At 39.8% G+C, this 20099-nt stretch overlaps 1 protein-coding gene across 2 annotated transcripts; it reads right to left on the bottom strand.

Moving 5' to 3' along the window:
• Nucleotides 1-12598: 12598 nt before the first annotated feature.
• rhoua (ras homolog family member Ua) lies at nucleotides 12599-20074 on the bottom strand. 2 transcript variants are annotated; one of them, XM_054607471.1, is made up of 5 exons: nucleotides 20038-20074; nucleotides 19120-19615; nucleotides 18460-18518; nucleotides 17318-17506; nucleotides 12599-16978 (listed from the first exon to the last, which is right to left on the bottom strand). In XM_054607471.1, the coding sequence occupies exons 2-5, from the start codon at nucleotides 19397-19399 to the stop codon at nucleotides 16694-16696; spliced, it is 813 nt and encodes a 270-aa protein (XP_054463446.1). In that variant the 5' UTR covers nucleotides 19400-19615; nucleotides 20038-20074; the 3' UTR covers nucleotides 12599-16693. The 2 variants fall into 2 exon arrangements, with proteins under 2 accessions (XP_054463446.1, XP_054463438.1); XM_054607463.1 differs by lacking the exon at nucleotides 20038-20074 and having other exon boundaries at nucleotides 19120-19700.
• Nucleotides 20075-20099: the final 25 nt, after the last annotated feature.

Below are 20099 nucleotides of genomic sequence, written 5' to 3'. Positions count from 1 at the left end.
GCTGCATCAGCTTTTTTATGTTTTTTTTACTGTGAAATTCGGCTCATAGATCTGATGTTGAATCAACCAAAACATTTTTATCAGGCATCATTTGTCAATGCCAGTTAAACTTCATTTGAGTAAATCAGAATGCAGCATCCTGTTTGAACATAGGTATAAGCTTAAAGTCCTAAAGATTTTTGACGCTTATTGAACATCAGACACATGACAAAATGGATTAAATGCTGCTGAACATAAATGAAATAGATGGTTGCCTACATAATACAACGCAAATAATATATTTTCAGTGGTTATATGCTAAATGTGACAGGACACTGTTCTATTTATTTTTATGAATGGTGCTATCTCACTTCTAAAACCATCAATGTGAATTAGTTCATCTAATACTTTGGTCCAGCACAAGACATCTTCACAACTACTGAACTACTCATAGCAGCCGTTCTATCAGCCAGACTGAGAGAAAACCTATTTAAATAGATAATACATTCATGTTCCCCTAAGGATGAACTCTTCTACAATAAGCTTTGGATGTTGTGATTTGGATTGCTCGAGGTTTTGGGCTGCAACTGCATCATTCCAAAAGTATCTTCACCCTGAGAGTAGTTTTGTCAGGCAGGAATGAAATCTTTAATTTATGCTGGGTTCCAATCTTCATTGACAAATACACATTAACATATATATTGATGCTTACACCGCTGCAGAAATCTTATGATCCTTTCATTAGAGCAGGGGCTTTTAAGAGTTAACGATCGCATCAAAATCAAACTGTCTAAAAGCAGGTTTAAGAATTAGTGACTCTCACTTAGTCCATATAGGATATAGTAAAGTTGACTAAAAGAGTCTATTGTGAAGCTACACTTTGGCACAGTGCTGCTTTGAGGTAAATGCTATCATCAGCTGTTTAGCAAGTATGATGTTAACCACGCTCCTCATCTTTGTATATAGCGTGCTAAAATCTAAACACAAATAGCAGCAAAGACTGATGGGAATGTCAAGACTTTTGCAAGTATTGGACAACAGAACTGCACTAACATTAATCGCAGGCACACTTTATATTTTTATTTTATAGACATTTTTTTTTTTAACTTTTCTTTATTCATCTGTACTTATTTATGTCTTTGTGCTGCTGCAACACCTGAATTTCCACTTTGGGGATCAATAAAGGCTTTATCTTATCTTAAATTAAAAATGTTGACCTGATGATGACTCTAGATGAAAAGTTAAGGGATCACCAAAGATATTACCATTCATTCTGAGAAGTCAATAAATATGTGCCGACAAGCCGTCCATTAGTTCTCCAAACACTCAAAGTCAGCCTCATGATGGCTCTTTGCTGCACACTCAAAAGAGTTCTGCGTGAACAAACTCTACTTTTGTTATTTGTAGGACAGTGTGTGCATAGAAAGTCCTAAAGATGGCAGCAAAAACATTTGAACAAATAATGCTGACGTCAGCTATTCTATGATCCCTTTAAAGAGGGAGAGATAGCCATGTGCCATGAAGGGCTAAGAGCCCGGAGGGTTTCATCCTGACCAGAGAGCACATCAATCAGTGTGTTTCACTGACTCTCACACAAGTTCAATCAACGAGGACAAACCCGACAGTAACCCCATTTAAATCACATAGAGACTATTTGCCCTCCATGGCAAATGATTAAAGCACTTTTCATGAAGACGCACTGGGCAATGTTATACTTTAAATCTCCATAGAAACAGGAAAGCCAAAAGAGGACAGACTTTAGTTCCCATCAGCCTCGGGGCCTCTCTGTCCTGCCCTGCTATTGGCTGTTGCTCGGCCATCCTGGTGGCTGCTCTGCTCCCTGAGGATCAGTGTTGCTGCAGGAACAATAGAAAGCAAGAGAGGAAACACACCCTGTCCTTGGAATCTAAAAATGTCATCACACACAAACACACCAGAACACACACATTTTATCCCTGTCTTTAACAGGAAGGATGTTTCTTTTGTTCTTGTCTGTACATTATCGGCCGATTTTTTTCCTCTTGTTTTTTCTCTTGTTGATAGAGACAGAAAACCGGCCTAAACACACTAGGGTTTTGTGTCTGTGTGAACGGGACTATTTTGTCCGGATGTATAGTGAACAGATTTTAAACTACTCTGCTCTTGGCTACTAAACCAAAAATAAGATGCATGACTCACTCTTTCCCATCATGAACACATGAACCACGGCTGTTACCTATAATGTTTGGATTTCTATAACGGTTTTCTTGGAAGACACGTTTGGCTGTTTCTCAAAAGGCCACTGTAGGTAGCTGTTCCAGTCTGATTTTTCACTGCAGTAACTACAAAAAATGTTTCTAAAAGGCTACTTCTGTGGAGCTCAATGGCGGCCTTGTCCAGCTGTGTGTGTTGGGGGAGTTTGTTCAGTCTCCAAACTCTTAAACTTGACTGATGGCTGTGGAAGAGAGCCACAGGAGTCCAACTAGACCTGCAACTGTGCATGTATAGCAGTGTGTGTGTGTGTGTGTGTGTGTGTGTGTGTGTGTGTGTGTGTGTGTGTGTGTGTGTGTGTGTGTGTGTGTGTGTGTGTGTGTGTGTGTGTGTGTGTGTGGGGGGCTGTTGAGCCAACAGGTCTTATATAGAAAGTTAGACCACAATAGCAGGTTGTAGTTAGACACTGTAAGTATTCATCAAGATCTCCTGCTCGTGATCTTAAAAAGCATTCGCCTTGTTGCACTCACGTTGCACAGAGTTGTCCCAACACACATACACTTGCGCGCGCACACACACACATTCCAGTGGTCACTGTAGTGCAGTTTAAAAACTTGCTTTGACCAGAAATAGTTAACTATATGTTCTTTGTCAGAGCCACACACCTTGAATCTCCTTTCCTGTTACTAATGTTATAATTTGCAGTGATAGTAGAAGTAGTTGCGGCTCTGATATGGGATTTTTTATTTATTTATGTGAAAATAGTATGATCTTATATGAGGTTTAGTTAGTTGCCGTAACACTTATCATTTTCACTAAAATGAAGGTTGCAAAAGAGGAAGTATTTAAAAAAAAGTTTTTTCTTCTTCATTATGATATTCATTAATGTTTTGTTACGTTTTACCCCCAAATCCACTTAACACTCAACCACACATCCTGTACTTCTATACTTATGAGGACCCTCATTGATTCAATGCATTCTGTAAGCTAAACCTTGAACCTTGAAGCTGCACTAATCAATAGTTTTACACAAACGATGGCTTTTTAAATGACTATGCTTATTGTAATAGGTTCATAGTGATGAACCAACAGAAACTTACCACCTTACACTAAAGTTCCTGTCAGCTCTACAGAGCCTTTTTGTCCAAAGCTTTAATAGCTTGGTTCACTCTCAAGCTGTCATAAACAACCAGCTGGTGAACAAAGCGCAGCATTTAGCAGCCAAAGAGCCAGATATTTTTCTCAGGAGTGTGTAGAGACCAAAGACTGAAATAAAAGAGACTGCATGTTGGACTTGAATTCAATATCTTGACACAAACGTGACTCCAAAGAGAAGCGAATGTTGCTCCATGTCAGCTGGAAGTGTAAAAGATATCTTAGACACAAATCGTTTAAAGTGGTATTATGTTTATTTTGTGCTGCCCCCAAGTGGCCAGAAACTGTTAAATCAGGTTTAACTTTGACAACTACATTTTAAAATTCTACCATTAACCTCACCGTTCAACCTTATCAAAGGTCTGAAATTCAAATTGGTCCTCATAAATAGACACACCCCATACTGCTGTCCTCACTCCTGGACACATGGACACACACACAAACACAAACACACACACCACACACTGCGCAGTTGATATAGGAAGATGTCACAGTCAGCTGTTCTATTATTGGCAGGATGTACCACCATGTCAGTTCCAGACACATCCTCTATGTGTGTGTGTGTGTGTGTGTGTGTGTGTGTGTGTGTGTGTGTGTGTGTGTGTGTGTGTGTGTGTGTGTAATTCATCAGCATTAAGCTCAGCATGTTGGATGGAAAAACAGGAAAACTCCCCACATCCTTTACCCCCCCCTTTCACCTCTCTAGTACCCCTCCTCCCATGTTTCTTCTCCACCCACTGTCACTTCCTGTCACCTCTTCACTCCACTTCCTCTCATTTTCCATGTCTTCTTTTACTTCATGATCCCTCCAGGCCCCGGTTCTTGACAGATTTTAATGGGGGGGGGGGGACAGCTACGGGGGCTTGGCTTGGCGGCATAATAATTGCTAAAAAACATCCTTGAAATGAGTTTAATTATGTAAAAATCCATTAAATACAAACATTTAGTCAACAGCATGAGGGTTCATAATGGCAACACATAGGAAGACCTGAAACTCAAACACACAGGTGATCATTCACAAACATGACAGGAAGATTCACACATAGCAGGTAATCAGAATGTCCAGTAGGCACACACACACACACACACACACACACACACACACACACACACACACACACACACACACACACACACACACACACACACACACACACACACACACACACACACACACACACACACACACACACACACACACACACACACACAGGGTGCGATCAGAGATAAGAGAGAAGTGGAAACAAGCAGCTGTCTGATCAGCGGACATACTGCTGCTCTTACATCACCGAACATTTCTCCACACTCTCATTCTTTCTCAGAAACATTTTCACCTCCTTTAGTAACTCCCCTGACAACATTTCCATGTTTATTCAGCATATTTGCCCTTTTTCCACAAAAACAGATTTTATCTCTCTCTTCTCTGTTTTTTTTCTCATTCAAACACTGGTTCTCATTTTAACACTATATGATTTTTTACCTTCAAAAGCTGTAGGTGTGCACACAAAAACAGGACTTTGTGTTAGTCTAATAGTAGCCTAATAAAAATATAAATCAGAATCAGAAATGAATAGCAGCCAGAAATGCTGCTTTCAACAGCCACAACTAAGGTTTTCAGTGTTTCATACTGAAAAAATCCATTGTGCATTAAGTATCACTTAAAGGTAAGAATTGGCTCCTTGTATTAAGAATTTGGTTTTTTTAGACAAAAGGAAATTGAACTAATTTGGTATTTTAATTCCCTCTGATGATCTTATAATTTTTCTACATGACCATGTCACAGCTCCTCCATGTTCCTTTTATATCATATATTTAATTGGCCATGGAGCAGATGATGGGGTCCTGGTGAAAAAAAATACATTTGCTGTAGCCACTTAGAGTTTCCTTGCAGAAAATGTACTTTCTGGAAGTGGAAGTTAAACCTATAATGATCACTTTGAAGATAACATAACTTTAGGGGAAACAATGTGAGAAAATGCTGCTGCAGTAAATGTCCCTCATGCACAAAAACAGCACCATATTTTACACATTAGTGTATTTAGAATAGCTAATTGGTGTGCATGCCAGTGTGCTGGTTGAAGCTGTAAGTATAACATGACCTAAATGCCCAGAGTCACTGTGTGAGCCTCTACAATGAGGGAATTTAGAGACTTTTCTAAGAGTACGTCTTAACTGTGAGGTATCATTATAGTGTGCTCAGAGACAATGCCCCCTGTTACCTACAAGTCTGCTTTCTGTCGGTGAAGGAGCTGTTGTTCAGCTGTCACAAGCATTAGGGTAGAGAGAGATCGTTCTTTCTGCTTCGTGCAGCACTGTTTCCCCCTAGGGCACGTTGAAGTATCTTACAATCAAGGGTCATAAGTTAAACGAAAGCTTTATCCACTGAAACAAGAATACAACACTAACTGTGTAAAAAATAAATAAATATAAAATATATTTTTGCACATCTTGTGATTAAATACATTTTGATGCTCCACAGCTGCATCATCTTGTGACTGGGTTGAAAACCACAGTTCCAGTAAGAGCTACAAAAGCTTTGTTGCCTGTATGTAGCACAGCTCCCGATCACAGACGTCAAATATCTCATGACTGAACCCACCGTTGATAATTATTTAACCAAGAAAAGCGACTTTGCACATTTTTTTTTTAGATTATTTTATAGCATCTCTTCAAAGATTAATTAATGAGTTAAAATAGGACAAAGCAGTTGTGGGACTAAAATCTGTTACATGAAGAGCATGAAGAAAGGGGCTGTACATTTTCCTAACTTAACCTTTTTATACTGAAAAGACTCATATGTTTACAGAAACTATGATTCTGAAAATGGTGTAATCCATAAAAAAATTAGTCTTTAAGGGTTATGTTAAAACCCTTATATTTCTATATCCAGCCAGATTATCTCATACATTACTGATTCACTGCCTTGTTACGAGGCGCTTCAACTGGTCCCCTTTAGAAAAGAGCGTTATTTCATTTACCCCCTTTTCCAATTGGTCCAGGGTTTCAAACTTGCACCTTTGAGCCATAAGGATTTCATCCAACAAAGTAGTGCAGTGAGTCTATAAGAAAGCAAGGCTCTTAAACCACTTTTTTAACTCCAGGTTGGTATAAAGACTGCCCAATTTGGAGTAAATACGGAAAAAGTTTGTTACATTTGAAGATAAAATGTTCGATAAATCACAGGTTTTATTTCTACAGTAATCAAGACCGTGTGTTTTTCTACAGAAACATAAAAATTGAGAGTCATCCTCCCATTGCTCCGAGGACCAGCCTCCCATGACTCATATAGAGCTTATCTGATGAACATGACTCCCTGAGGTTACTTCTTCAACATCACCTCACACACCCGCCCACTCTCCCCCACTGTCTGCTTTGACTTAAACAAACAAGCAACACTTTCACTTTCACACATTCACTCATATGTCTGTCTTAGAACACACAAACATACTCATAAAATAAAGGTCATCCCATCACTTTCTCTGCATCTGAGGATTTGATTTCTGATAAGTCACTTGTCTGTTATTCTTATGTGAAGATAATGATTCAAATGGTCCATTCAACTATCAGACAGTCTAACTGTTGAAGACCTTCACGGAGTTGTTGTCGTCCTCTGTCTCAGAGATTCATTGGCTACAGAGATGCATTGAAGCACCGTCTTTGAACTCTGCACAGCTGAAAGTGGGCCTCTGTCTCTGTCTCTGTCTCTCTCTCTCCCTACATTATGTGTGTCAGCTCACACAGTTGAGAAAAGGACAAAAGTTCTGGCCACAAGCCTGCTCACTGGGAACTGTGTGTGTGCGTGTGCGTGTGTGTGTGTGTGTGTGTGTGTGTGTGTGTGTGTGTGTGTGTGTGTGGTTACATCTGGTTACATCTGGTTTAAGAGGCCACAGAGGGAGACTGCTTTCTCCCACCTCTCAGTATCAGTTACTAATCCCTGTTTCCCACAAGTGTGTTGTGTGTGTGTGTGTGTGTGTGTGTGTGTGTGTGTGTGTGTGTGTGTGTGTGTGTGTGTGTGTGTGTGTGTGTGTGTGTGTGTGTGTGTGTCTCAGGGATAGATCATGAGGTCCCAACCATCTAAATAATTTTCACATTAACATCATGAAGTGTTAAAAAATGTAAATGAAACAGACAACTAAAAACTTGAAATGACAAATTTTAAGATCTTCAGAAACGTGTTGTTGGATTAAATTTGATAAATGTTGCGTCTTTAGACTTATGCGTCTGGTTTCTATTTGATTAGTCTCTGTGCTGAACCTCTGAAAGCTCTTTATTCCAGACCGGAACCAGTCATCTGCTCCTGGCAGTTGACTAAGAATAGTGTACATGGATTAAAATGAATTAGACACATTAGTCAATAAAACTAGCTGGTCAATAGACCTTTTTTCACAGTAGACGCTTTAGGACATCGTAGGAAGGCACAGGCGTAATTGATAACTTTTAATGCAGGCTCCCTGTCACGGCTCACTAACAGTGATTGACCGAAGCAGTCGTTAATATTATTATTACCTACACCTGTGTTTTTCCATGCAAAGAAAACACAAAGCTAGACTTTGACTGTGGCTAAAAGTTACAGTCAGAATTCAGTTTGACGTTTAAAGTGATCTGTTGCAAAAAGCCATCGAGTTGTTGACTATCTAAAGCAGGACAGATTTTCCATTAATTCTGGGTAAATTAAAACTTTTTCCAAACTAAAAAACACTGCTGACAGAAAAGTTGGGCAAAATTACCTAAAATTTATATCGCAGTATTTTTTGCCCTGACTGTATTACATACTTAAAAAATGTAAAGGGATACTCCACTCAAAACATGATTCTATCAATTTTCACTCGTTTTGCAATGTAAGGGGACAAATATATCGGTTGTTTAAACAGATCTTTTTATAGGGTTCAAATGAGAATGAAAATGAGGTATAGTGCAAACAACAGCAACAATGCTGACAGAGATATAAATGTAACCCTGTGGAGGAGCTAGAGAGCAGCCATTACTTCTCTGTGAATACCTGGTGAGATGGGACTGTGTTAATAGCGGTAACTTCACTGCAGTTTGTGCATAGTTCAAAGCAGCGACTATAAGCGAACGTTAGCCAGTAGGACACAGTTACTTGAGTTCTGTTATTAGTGTGAAGTGTAGTTTAGTAAGACAAAAACTTACACAGTAGGATATCCGCTTGTCCTCGTTGACTCTAAGGAAGTGAGGAAAAGTCTGTTTGTATCATTATAGAGCATCCAGGTGGTGTTGGGTCCCTCCAACGACATGCTCAAGCACTCGGAGCCTTGAAGCCACGCCCCCGCTGGACAAGTGTCTGGTGTCCAAATGCACTCAAGTGTGAAGTAAACGGTTGTCTAGACATGCAAAGGACATTTACATACACACATACACACAAACAGATGGACAGAGATTCCTTGCTTTACATAGATTAATGTCCAGTGACTGCTCATTATTCCCATCATATCTCTGTCCACCTGTGCAAAAGGTCTAATCAGCCAGAATAAGTGAAAACACCTGTGTGAGTTTATTTGTTTAGTTAATTTAAACAAAACCCGTATCAAACTGTTTATTATTATGCACTTCTGTAAATTTCCTTTTTAAGCTAGGTTCAGTAATATACCTTTTCTGTTAAATTGGTAACTGGTATTCTTGTAAATCTTTTAAAATAGTAATTGAAATAAGTAGAGGCCTTCAACTGATTTGGTCTGTCAGATTGTTTTTGACATATTTTCTGTGTGGCGTTATTTCCGTTATTTTAAGAAACCCTCATATAGCAGCTGGGAGGTGTTCATATTATCTGAGAAATGTTGTAAATAAATACTGTACCTTGCTCTGCTTAGCACATATTCCATAAAGACATTTGACATGTTATGTGTATTCATAAGTACAGATATGTGATTGGGATGTGAAAATGTAGAGCATGTTGACCTCGACGATGATGTATGTAGTGTTATCTGCAGTAATGCTGCTTATGAAAACGCAGTGGTCAGCTGTTGTTAGCGATCCATAGGAGAGATGTATGTGGAGAGGCTGAGAGTGGGAGGGAGCTGTGGAGGGTGTAAACCGTGTGTCACACTGTTTCTCAATTGTGTAAATGCCACATGACACACTCTATGAACTTTGAACGTGCATGCAACACACACATCTGTCGTCACCAGGTTATTCAAATAAACAACCTGTAGAGATGAAGAGCGAGAGTTGGTGCGAGGAGCGAAGAAGATGAAGGACAGAGAGACAGAGAGAGAAAGAGAGAGAGAGAGAGAAAGAGAGAGACCTGGTGAGAGAAAGAGAGAGTGTGTTTGACAGAAAATTACAGAAAAAGAAACAAAAAAGTGATAAGCAAAGGAAGGAAAAGAGTGTGTTTACACAAGAGTAAAAGTTGAGACAGAGACAAAGCACATTCAGTAAAGATTACAGTGTGTCAGTCTGTCTGAATCTGTTGAGTAGGTAGCTTTGTCGGTGAACTTATATAAAACACATTGTGCGGAAGGAAATCTGTTAACTCTCACAATTTCAGGACCAAGAACTAATTAGTGGACACAGAACTTGGTGTCTTGTTTAGTCTTTCCCTCGTGCAGTGCTATAAACCAAAAATTCTCTATTTTGGGTCCCTTATTTTTTGTTCACTTGTTTTGTTCATACTTTTTTAACAGCAGGCACTTAGACTGCTCTGTTGTAGCTAAAAACAACGCTGTCTCTGTTATATTCAAGTGTCCCAGTGTGACAGTGAACCACCAAGCGCATCACCAAGACCCCGAGACTGAAAACGATTTAGTCCAAAATCCAATGTGTCACAACTTAAACTAGTCATAGTGCAGGTTTGTTTTAACACAAGAAAGAAAATATCCAAGAAGGCATCGCTTTGTGTGGCGGCTTCACTAAACATTTGAGTTAGACGTAGTGATTAATAAACAGAAATGGTTTGAATGTTAGTCAAATTAAAGAACTATTTCACTTTTTACTGATGTTAAAGGTTGGACATCCGAGGATTAAACTGCTGCATCTAAAACTCCCAGACAGTTATTGTCCATAAACCCCAAATTCTGCTTCCCAGACTGATTATTGTAGGAGTTTCTGATGTTGTCATCCGTGAAGTTTTGTGTCTTTCTGTCACTGAGTCACTTTCTATAAGGTCATTTATTTGGTAGTGTTTTTCTCTCTCCGCCTTCCCGTCTGTTACCCCCTCTTACGCTTTTTTCTTTACTTTCTTTTAACCGCTGTCTCTTTTGTGAGTACACACGCACACACACACACACATACACACACACACCGAGCAGCTGTCTACACTCACATTGATTGGGTTTATAGCTTGTTAGGAAAGTGGAGATTGTATTTCAGCTCTGCTCGTTAAGAGTCAGCACTGATGTCACTCTGGCCCCTCTTTATGTTATGTAACACACACACACACACACACACACACACACACACACACACACACACACACACACACACACACACACACACACACACACACACACACACACACACACACAGAGACAAAAAGAGAGGCTATAAAATTATAAAATGGGCTGGAACTGAGCCTCAGACCGCTTTGCATACTGGCAGCTCTGTGTGTATGCGTGCACACGTGACTGTAACGCTTCACAATAAGAACTTAAACATAAATATACTGAATGTTGCAACAATAGATTATGTCCCTCTTGTAACATGTCTTTCCTGTCTTTCCTGCCTTGTTTCCCCATGTGGGAATACTGCCACAATAATAAAACACCTGTTTGATAGAGTAAATATGTTTGGGTAATAAAGCTGCAGAATGATAGAGTACTGGATGATGAAGTTAAGTTGTTTTTCCACAATTAAAAGTCTGGAAAGGATAAAAAAGCAACTGATTGACATCCATGCACAGGATGTGGCCAAGTTTGTGTTTCTAAACAAGAACAAGATTTGAACAACATGGTATAATGACATGGTGAAAACACATTAGAAGAGCTTCGGAAACCATTTTGAACTAATTCCTGCAAACATTTAAGGCCTGATTTCATATAATGATGTTGGAAGCGGCTCCAGAAAACTACTGACGCTCAACTTTCATATCGGTGCTACATGTGTTTACAGATGTTGAAATTTTTGTATCAACATCTGCTCAGTTTGAGGTTTTATAACATGGTTCATTAATAGAACTGACAAGATCTGCAACCTATTTAGGGGGACATTTTATTTTATTCTATTCTGCCTAAATATTTAATTTTGTTCTGTTTTTATAAAATGTGTTAAAGGCCTTGTAAGGTCTGCAAATCAAAAGCATAAATTAAAGAGGAAAATCTGGTGACTGGAGACCAAGAAGTTAATGTTTCACATCATTTACAGTCTTTCTGGTGTGGTTTTCCCAGCAGATTTCTAATTCATGATGATTAGATTTTGGAAGAAAATGATAAGCTATGTATCAGTCAGTGTTTGTATCAATGAGCACCTGGCACTGCTTGAGTCGTAGAGCAGCTGATGTAACTAGAACAAAGTCGGCCTTCTCATTATGTATTAACTCTGTGTTGTCAGGTAGAGCAAAGCAGTTTGTTTCCCAGACAGATTTAAGTCAGGGCATGACCCCCGAACACACACACTGCCTCCAAGAACAGAGACATGCCACTAACCAAATGTCACATGACAGCCTTCAAAATAAAGCTCTTGCATAACCATGAGGGCCTGGAAGCTGTTTGTAGAGTCTGTTTACAATGATCCCGTCTGAAGTTGGCTGACTTTCTGTGGGCGTCTGTGTGTGTTGTTTGTGTGCGTGTGTGTGTGTGTGTGTGTGTGTGTGTGTGTGTGTGTGTGTGTGTGTGTGTGTGTGTGTGTGTGTGTGTGTGTGTGTGTGTGTGTGTGTGGTAGTATGGTTGTTTGTCCATGCCCCAAAACATCGCTCCCATCTTATCCCCTCTCTTTTGATGTGCTTCAGCTGAGCACAACCTTGTCGTTGGAATTGGTTATCAAGAAAGTGGAGAGTGAAATTCCAAAACATTACTTCAGCCACAACAACGGAAAAAAACAAGTTCAAAGTTCACGACGTCCCTAAAAAAAGAGAGTTGAGGGCCTGTTTCATGTACTTTTATCTGCTACTGTTATTTTAAAGTCTCTTTCCGTTAAAAATTTTTAAATGGTGTTTGTGAAGAGACATAAATGATACAAACAAACTCTTTATCGAAAAACAAAAAACTAAATTCTCATATTCAGCATGTGGGCTCTCACAGGGAGTTGTATTTAATCACACACACATTTCCAGTCCCACAGATGAGTGCCAAGCCTCAAAATCAACAAAACACAGCATGTGTTATACCAAATATTCTTTATTTCTCAGGGTATAAAACTTCTGTACAAACACGCTCATTTTGACTGACGTCCTCGGTCAAACAGAATTCAGTGTGAGCAGATTGCAGCAGCGTGCGCTCTGTTGCAATGTTTTTACATGCAGGAAAAAAGTGTTTTTCACACAGGCTGAGTGGGGTGAGAAGCTCTCAGCTGGTGGCCCATGAGAGTAAGCTCAGGTGTGCTTTAGGGGGTATCAACTTCAATAAAACAAGGAAATCTCAAGAATGAACCATTCTGTCTGTTTCCCCAGGCTGTCAGCTTTGGTTTAAACTCACTGGATTATATGTGAATTTAGTGTCAAGTAAAGTCTATTAAAAAATGATTTTCTTCCAGTTATCCGAGGTCATTCACATACAGACACTGTTTCATTTTGTATATGGTTTGTAAATTCCAACACCAAATTATTCACAATAGCTTAAGTCAGCCATTACAGTCATACTCATATTTTCCAATCCACATCCAGACTTTGCACCTGTCCCAAAAACAGAGCATGAACATTTCTGTCTAACCTTCAACAAAACACAGACTTTGCAGCACACCACTCTGTCTACATAGTGTGGACAGTCACCCTTAATGTCTCTCCTCTGACTCTCTTAAAACACAACAGTTCACTTTCAGAGACCCATCTGTTCAACATAACAAAGCCGTTCATCTGTCGACACACACACCACCGTGGATCAACCAGCCTCGGCTGGGTCTTGACAAGCAGTTAAAACACTAAAGCGAAACTTTGTCATTTTTGAAATAAGGAAATAGCACAACCTTAGCCTTACACATGAAAAGTTGAATTCATAAGAAAAGAAAAGCACAATGTTTCCACTGCTCCAGCATTACTTGGTCTGGTACGGCCAGAAGCTTTCGCTAACTTCAGTTAAAAAACGAATGCCCTCTCTCTACTTGTGTTACTATGAAACTAATAATCACTTGATGCAGGAGGAGACGGCAGGGGCTCACTTTCAATGATTATAGCATACGCTTAATTTACCAGGAGTTAGAGGAGAACCAAGCAAAGATGGAGTCATCCTCAAGTCTTTGTCAGAAACATGCAGGTTATTGTTTTCATCATTTATGTTGTTTTCATTTATTTAAACAGGAATAAACTAACACAAAACAGCAGGTTTTATATTTTTCTCTGTATTAAAACAGGCCCAAATCACATGCTGTATGCAAACACACCCACTGTGAAGAGAAACTCATGTGCTCTCTATAAATCATACATGTACGTAGGTAAAACGGATCAGACCTGACAGAGGAAATGCAAGCTGTCATAAGGGTCTGTGTGACCTTTACCCTACTTAAATCCACCATCAGCCAAGAATGCACACAAACAGAAAGACAAGCAACTTATTATGCATTTTTTTCCCCATAGCAAGAAACAATGCATTTGCTATCATGAGTAAAACATCGAGACACAGTGAACCCATTCAGTCGCAGTTGTATCGTCTGCAGCAGAAATCTACCAAACAGCTCCAGTAGAGCATTTTCTGAAAATCTGGAGTCTTAGTTTTACTCTCAGGCCTAAAATCAAAATTTGGATTTCAGATACATTTTAGATAAAGTTCTTAGTTCTCTCAGAGAAAACAACACTGTATGCATAAGTACACAACTTGTGGTAAAATCATAAGGACATCTTTTAAAGAAAAGTCTGTTAAAAATCAAACTTTGGTGCCAATTTCAAGCTTCAATTGTGCTTGGGTGACTTAGTATTCCACATACTTTTATCATAAAAATCCTCTACTATGATTGTGCATCTTCTGGCAGTCTCATCTCAGTTTGCAATAACTAGACTGAAAACCCTGCATAAACGCCAAACTGTGATTTTCTTTTCAATTTTAACATGTTTTGTTCTCAGTGCAGTTAAATTTAAAAGGACTTATTCTTTGTTGAATTTCAAGGCACATCACAGATCACTCCATTTAGCACCAGTAGAGAAGTGACTTTGAACCACACATTTGTCAATGTGTGAAAATTATTTTCTGTGCTCATGATACACATTAGAAAAATGGCAGATCTGCCTTGAATCCATTGCAGACTTCAACTGGGTTGAACCCTTTTCCTTTCTGCTGCAGTGGCTCTACTACAAAGACCCATTCTGATGAAGGCGCGGTGGAGAACTAGTTGTAGATTATTGGGTTTTGTTCTTGTTTTAGAATCTACAATGTACAAAGGAAGGTGTGGCAGCTGACTGTTTGACATCCACACATTTTGCGTTTTAGTTTGCCTTTTTATTTCTGCTTTACAACATATGAACTTAATCTACTGGAGATAAAAGAGGCTGCAAAACTAACAGAGCACACAAGACATAGGAGGGACAAATAGGATGTCTAGTATTATAGCAGTATTATAGAATTGATCAATGGTTACATCTGTTATAATAATTGGCATATTTGGGGTAAAAGGAACAAACGCAGAGCAACAAAAATGATAAATCTAACTATAGCTCATAACTACTAAGAACAGAGTTCACTGAATATGTACATAATTCAAACTTAGATACATAATTGCATTGAAAAGCTAAATGTATTTTCTGGCTACAGAGCTGCAGAAATAAACATCTGACTCCATTTTGTAAATTCAAACACATGCAAAGAGCACTTGTTTGATCTAATTCTGTTAAGTGCTCACACTTACAGTAAGGCTGCTAAGTGTCCCGTAACTTACTGGCGGCTGTTTGGCAGAAGTCACTTGTCATACTGAGCAAAGCTGCGGCTTGTGGAACAATATGATCATGATGAAGAGAAGAAAATCAATTAAATTACAAAATGTCCTTCTTAAGGTCAAGTGCTAGCCAGTCCACAGTCCACCACCACCAGAGTTCACATATTTTTGTTTAACCAAACCACATACATAAGGCGCAGACTGTTGAGTCCTTTAATACTTATGTATGATAGATGAGGACGATGAATGACCTTATTTTACCCTCATGGGGATAAAGATATCAGCATTAGTTCTTTTCAAATAAGATACAATATGCGCCTTACACCTCAGACTCACCAAACGTATTCCCTGTCTGGCTTCATTCAGCAGAGAGTTAATACATTTGGTGAATGTTTGGTATTCAACAGTGGGACGTGAAGAAAAACGCACTTAAACTAAGCCGGACATTATTCCATGAAATGTTCAGACCGAGACTAAAATAAAAGGTAAACCATGATTCAGGTTTCAGATCAGGTTTATAGGATGCACCTTGTTAAACTGAGCATATGACCAATGATTAGCTGCTTAATAAAGTCTGTCATCAGAGCAACAATGGTCCCAGCCATAACAAGAAGTTTCTAAAATCAACCTGTGCTGGATTTGTTGACTGATCATGGCGATCATGTCAGAAAATACTGAATTACTTCTTCTTTTCATGTCAATAATGTGAATAAGGACAAATTCTGATCAGAAAGACGCTTCAGTCAGCAGTTGTTTCTAATCATGAGTGTAGGAAACACGTTAGACAGAGGAGGTTAAGATGCAGTTTCAGAGAGTCAAGCTCAGTTCCAGGCTATGGGACAAGCATACATACATAAAGCAGACATAAATCCATACCAGGTCGCGACGGTTATTACGAGATCACCAGACTAAACACTATTCCATTATATGAGTTAACCACAGACAATACTTTTTGTTGTTCAAATCTGGACCGGTCTACTCATAAGCAACATTGTCCTTTCCACTATGACATGGAAAGGGTCTCCTGCTAGTCCCAGTACATACCAGTTAAATTCCAGGAGAGGTTGGATCACCTTCTCCTTCAGAGGGATCTTACTGGAGGCACCAGGTTGAAACCAGGTTAGAAACAAGCTATGTCATTAGAGCAGGTTTTGTTAGAACCAGGCTGGGCTCGGTTGTTAATCTCTTTTATGATAAGACTAAAACCCCTCTTCAAATAAAAACAAAAAGTAAAAAATTGTAGATCCATGACAGTCTTACTTTGGTTCCCAGCAACGGTCCAGTCAAGGTCCTGCTCAACATCAGGCTCCATCAGACAGAAACTCAAACTGAAAGCTTGTCCAGGCAGAACCCAAACCCAGCTGAAGTCAACAGAGGATCAGAGTCTTGGACCCAAAATGCTCTAGGCCACACAGCAGTACCTCTTCCACCATGACTTGGACAGACTCTTCATCTTGTCCGGTGTCTGCCTTTGCTTTTTTCTTCGTTTCTGTTTCCCTCTCGGGTGCTTATGGGAGCTGTAGTTCTGCAGGCTGGCCAGTATGGCCGTGTCAAACACTTCTTTCAAATTCTTTTGGGTCAGGGAAGAGCACTCCATGTAGGACACAGCTCCAATCTCCATCGCACAGTCGCGGGCATCTGCTGGGTCCACGGGTCGCTCCCGGTACTTAGCCAGGTCAATGAGAACCTAAAGAGAAAATGTTAATATACATTTGTAGATATTGTTTCTGCTGATTTATTATCTGTGTTCTTCCATCAATACAATTCTTGTAATTTTGAGCACTTGGTAAGAATCCTACAATGGTTTTTGTATATTTTAGATTATAATTTTCTTATTAAATAGGAAAAGCACAGCTGTTGATGATAACAGACAAAGGCCTGTTTAGGTAATGTAATTCAGTGGTAAAATTGTCATTCTGCTCATAAAGACGTGTAGCCTCTATTTAATGCTAGTAGGTATTTGTTTCACATTTGTCAGAATTAAGGTGGTTATTTTGTTTCTGACTTAAAGCAGATTGTACTCCACCTTGACATCTTCTCGGAGGTCACACTGCGTCCCAACGAGGACGAGGGGAGCGCAGGGTGCGTGTCTCCGGATCTCTGGAATCCACTTCTCAGGAACGTTTTGGAAGGAGGCAGGACTGACGACGCTGAAGCACAGCAGGAACACATCCGCACTGGTGTAGCACAGAGGCCGCAGCTTGTCGAACTCATCCTGGGAAGATCAAGAGAGAGAGAGAGTGAGAGAGAGAGAGAGAGAGAGAGAGAGAGAAAGAGAGAGAGAGAGAAAGGTGTTGAGGATGAAGGGATTTCTTAAATCAGCACAATAGTGATTTTAGGAGTATTTGGACAATAAAGTTTTACTGGTGCAGCATAAACAGCAATCTACAACATCCTGCCAATCATCATGACACAATTACTGGTGCTACTGTGTGATCTGTTTTAATTACAGATAATAAACTATGAGATAAGTCTAGTTTCTCCTCCCTTCTTCATCTCTGACTCTCTCCTTCCTCTGCTTGTGATCCTCCCATTTATTCTGCCATCATATCTGAAAACCTACTGATACAAAAAAAGCAGCTTTTGAGTGTTTCTATAAGAAGTGCTGATTCTTTAACTAAATCATTTTCTAATTATTGTTTTCGTTGTATCAGATTACTATTACTTGTTTCAAGGTAAACATTAGCTCTGTGTCTAACCAGTGAAGCTCATTCTGAGAAGACAGTTTTCCTGGTATTTATATCAGATAACAGCTGCTTCTGTTATAAACAGGGATGTAAAATGCTTCACTTCCTGTGTGCCAGATCATTTTCACTAGGAAAGACCAACCAGAGAATTTCCTGAACAGAGACTGAGTCCAGCAAAACTAACACCAATTCTAACTGAGATACTTTTTTAATTTCCAACTGAAGCTTGTCTTTCTCTTTCCATGTTTCCTGTGTAGCTCTACACTGTCAATTATAACATAGAAAAACAAAAAAAATCAGTTTGTCAGTAGACTTCTCATCCCATAAAGAAAGAAAGAAAGAGGATGGTTCCCTATCCATCACTTCCTCTGGTTAGAGGCATTGTTTCAGACACAAATAAAACAACAACAGGAAATGCTGCAGCTCTCTCTCCCCCTCTGAGTGTAAATGCTGTGTGTGTGTTTGTGTGGAGATCACTGACCTGCCCGGCTGTGTCACAGAGTTGTAGTTTGACTGGCTGACCGTCCACTGATACCACCGCTACACACACACACACACACACACACACACACACACACACACACACACACACACACACACACACACACACACACACACACACACACACACACAAACACACACAAGAAAGTGACATAGTAGTTTAAATAGGTTAAATATTCACTCAAAAACACGATTCCTTTCTTACAACAATCACAATCTGATGGCACCAGCTGGAAACTATTCAACTACTTTAAAGTGAAAACATTAAGGAAAGATTAGTCAATAAATTGATTGGTCAATCTACAGAATATGAATCTATTATATGTGATAACTGAGCATCTGCTTAAGTCATTAAAAAAAGTCAAATATCAAAACAATTTCAAGTCACAACTTCAAAATGGTTGAAATAAGCTATACAACTCACAAGAACTGAACTTTAAATTATATTGGATTTTTTGAAAGTCAATTGGTCCACAAACAAGTGTCTCTGGATTCAGAAGGGACCATATATCTAAAGTTCAAACACAACAGTCACCGTTTTCTGCTTTAAACTAATCCACATCTGTAGTCCTTCTGCAGGTCAAAACAAAAAGAAAACAATAACAAAGTACAGAAATATACAATAAAGTAGATCCCCCACCTGAGAAGTTGTCAAACGCCGTGGGGACGTACTCGGTCGGATACCCATTGGTGGTGTAGCTCACCACCAGGCTGGTTTTCCCCACAGCTCCGTCTCCCACCAGCACGCACTTCACCCGCCTCTCCGCTGCTCCGGACCCCGCCGCCTGGGCTCCGGACCGCCGCGTCCGGCCGGAGCCCCTGACCCTCCGCGGTGGGACAGGCGGAGCAGGGGACACCGGTGCCGACTTGTAGCCCCCGTCGCCCCGCAGAGGCATCTGGTACGGAGAGGAGGGTGACATGTAGCCCGAGGAGACCCGGGCAGGAGACTCAGTCCCGGTTCGGGCCAGCGTTCACATCGTCCATCGGTCCTTCACATGTGACGGGCTGCGGAGCGGCTGCTCGGTGTCGCTGCGGTCCGCGTCCTTTTAGTTTGCATAATTAAATCACAAAAAAAGTTTGAACTTCTACTCTGCCCCAAACACTGACCTGTTGTCCGTCGCTGTCTTCATGGTTGACTGAAATGTAATCAAGATAAAAGAGCGGGGATTAAATTAAGGTTGGCCGTCTGTTACAGTCTGTGTCCGGTCTGTCGGACAGACAGAGACCCGTCCCAAACTCCCCTTCAGATGACATCACACCGTGCGTGTGTGTGTGTGTGTGTGTGTGTGTGTGTGTGTGTGTGTGTGTGTGTGTGTGTGTGTGTGTGTGTGTGTGTGTGTGAGAGTGAGTGTGTGTGTGTGTGTGATAATAATAATAATAATAATAATAATAATAATAATAATAATAATAATAATAATAATAATAAAAAGTCCTTAACTGCAATACAAATAAATAAAGTGGAGTAAAAAGTGCAATATGTCTTTCTAAAGGGCAGTAAAATGTATTGTAATATGGAAATATTCAATAAAACATATTACTTTAGAGAAAATGTACTTACTTTCCACCACTGCTATCGAACTGAGCGCTTCTTTTCTCCTACAAAGTGAGAAGTAATTAGTT

The sequence above is a fragment of the Anoplopoma fimbria genome, chromosome 2 (assembly GCF_027596085.1).
Source record: "Anoplopoma fimbria isolate UVic2021 breed Golden Eagle Sablefish chromosome 2, Afim_UVic_2022, whole genome shotgun sequence".
NCBI lineage: Eukaryota > Metazoa > Chordata > Actinopteri > Perciformes > Anoplopomatidae > Anoplopoma > Anoplopoma fimbria.
Note: the sequence above shows the minus strand (reverse complement) of the source record. Positions and strands in the feature narration are given on the sequence as shown.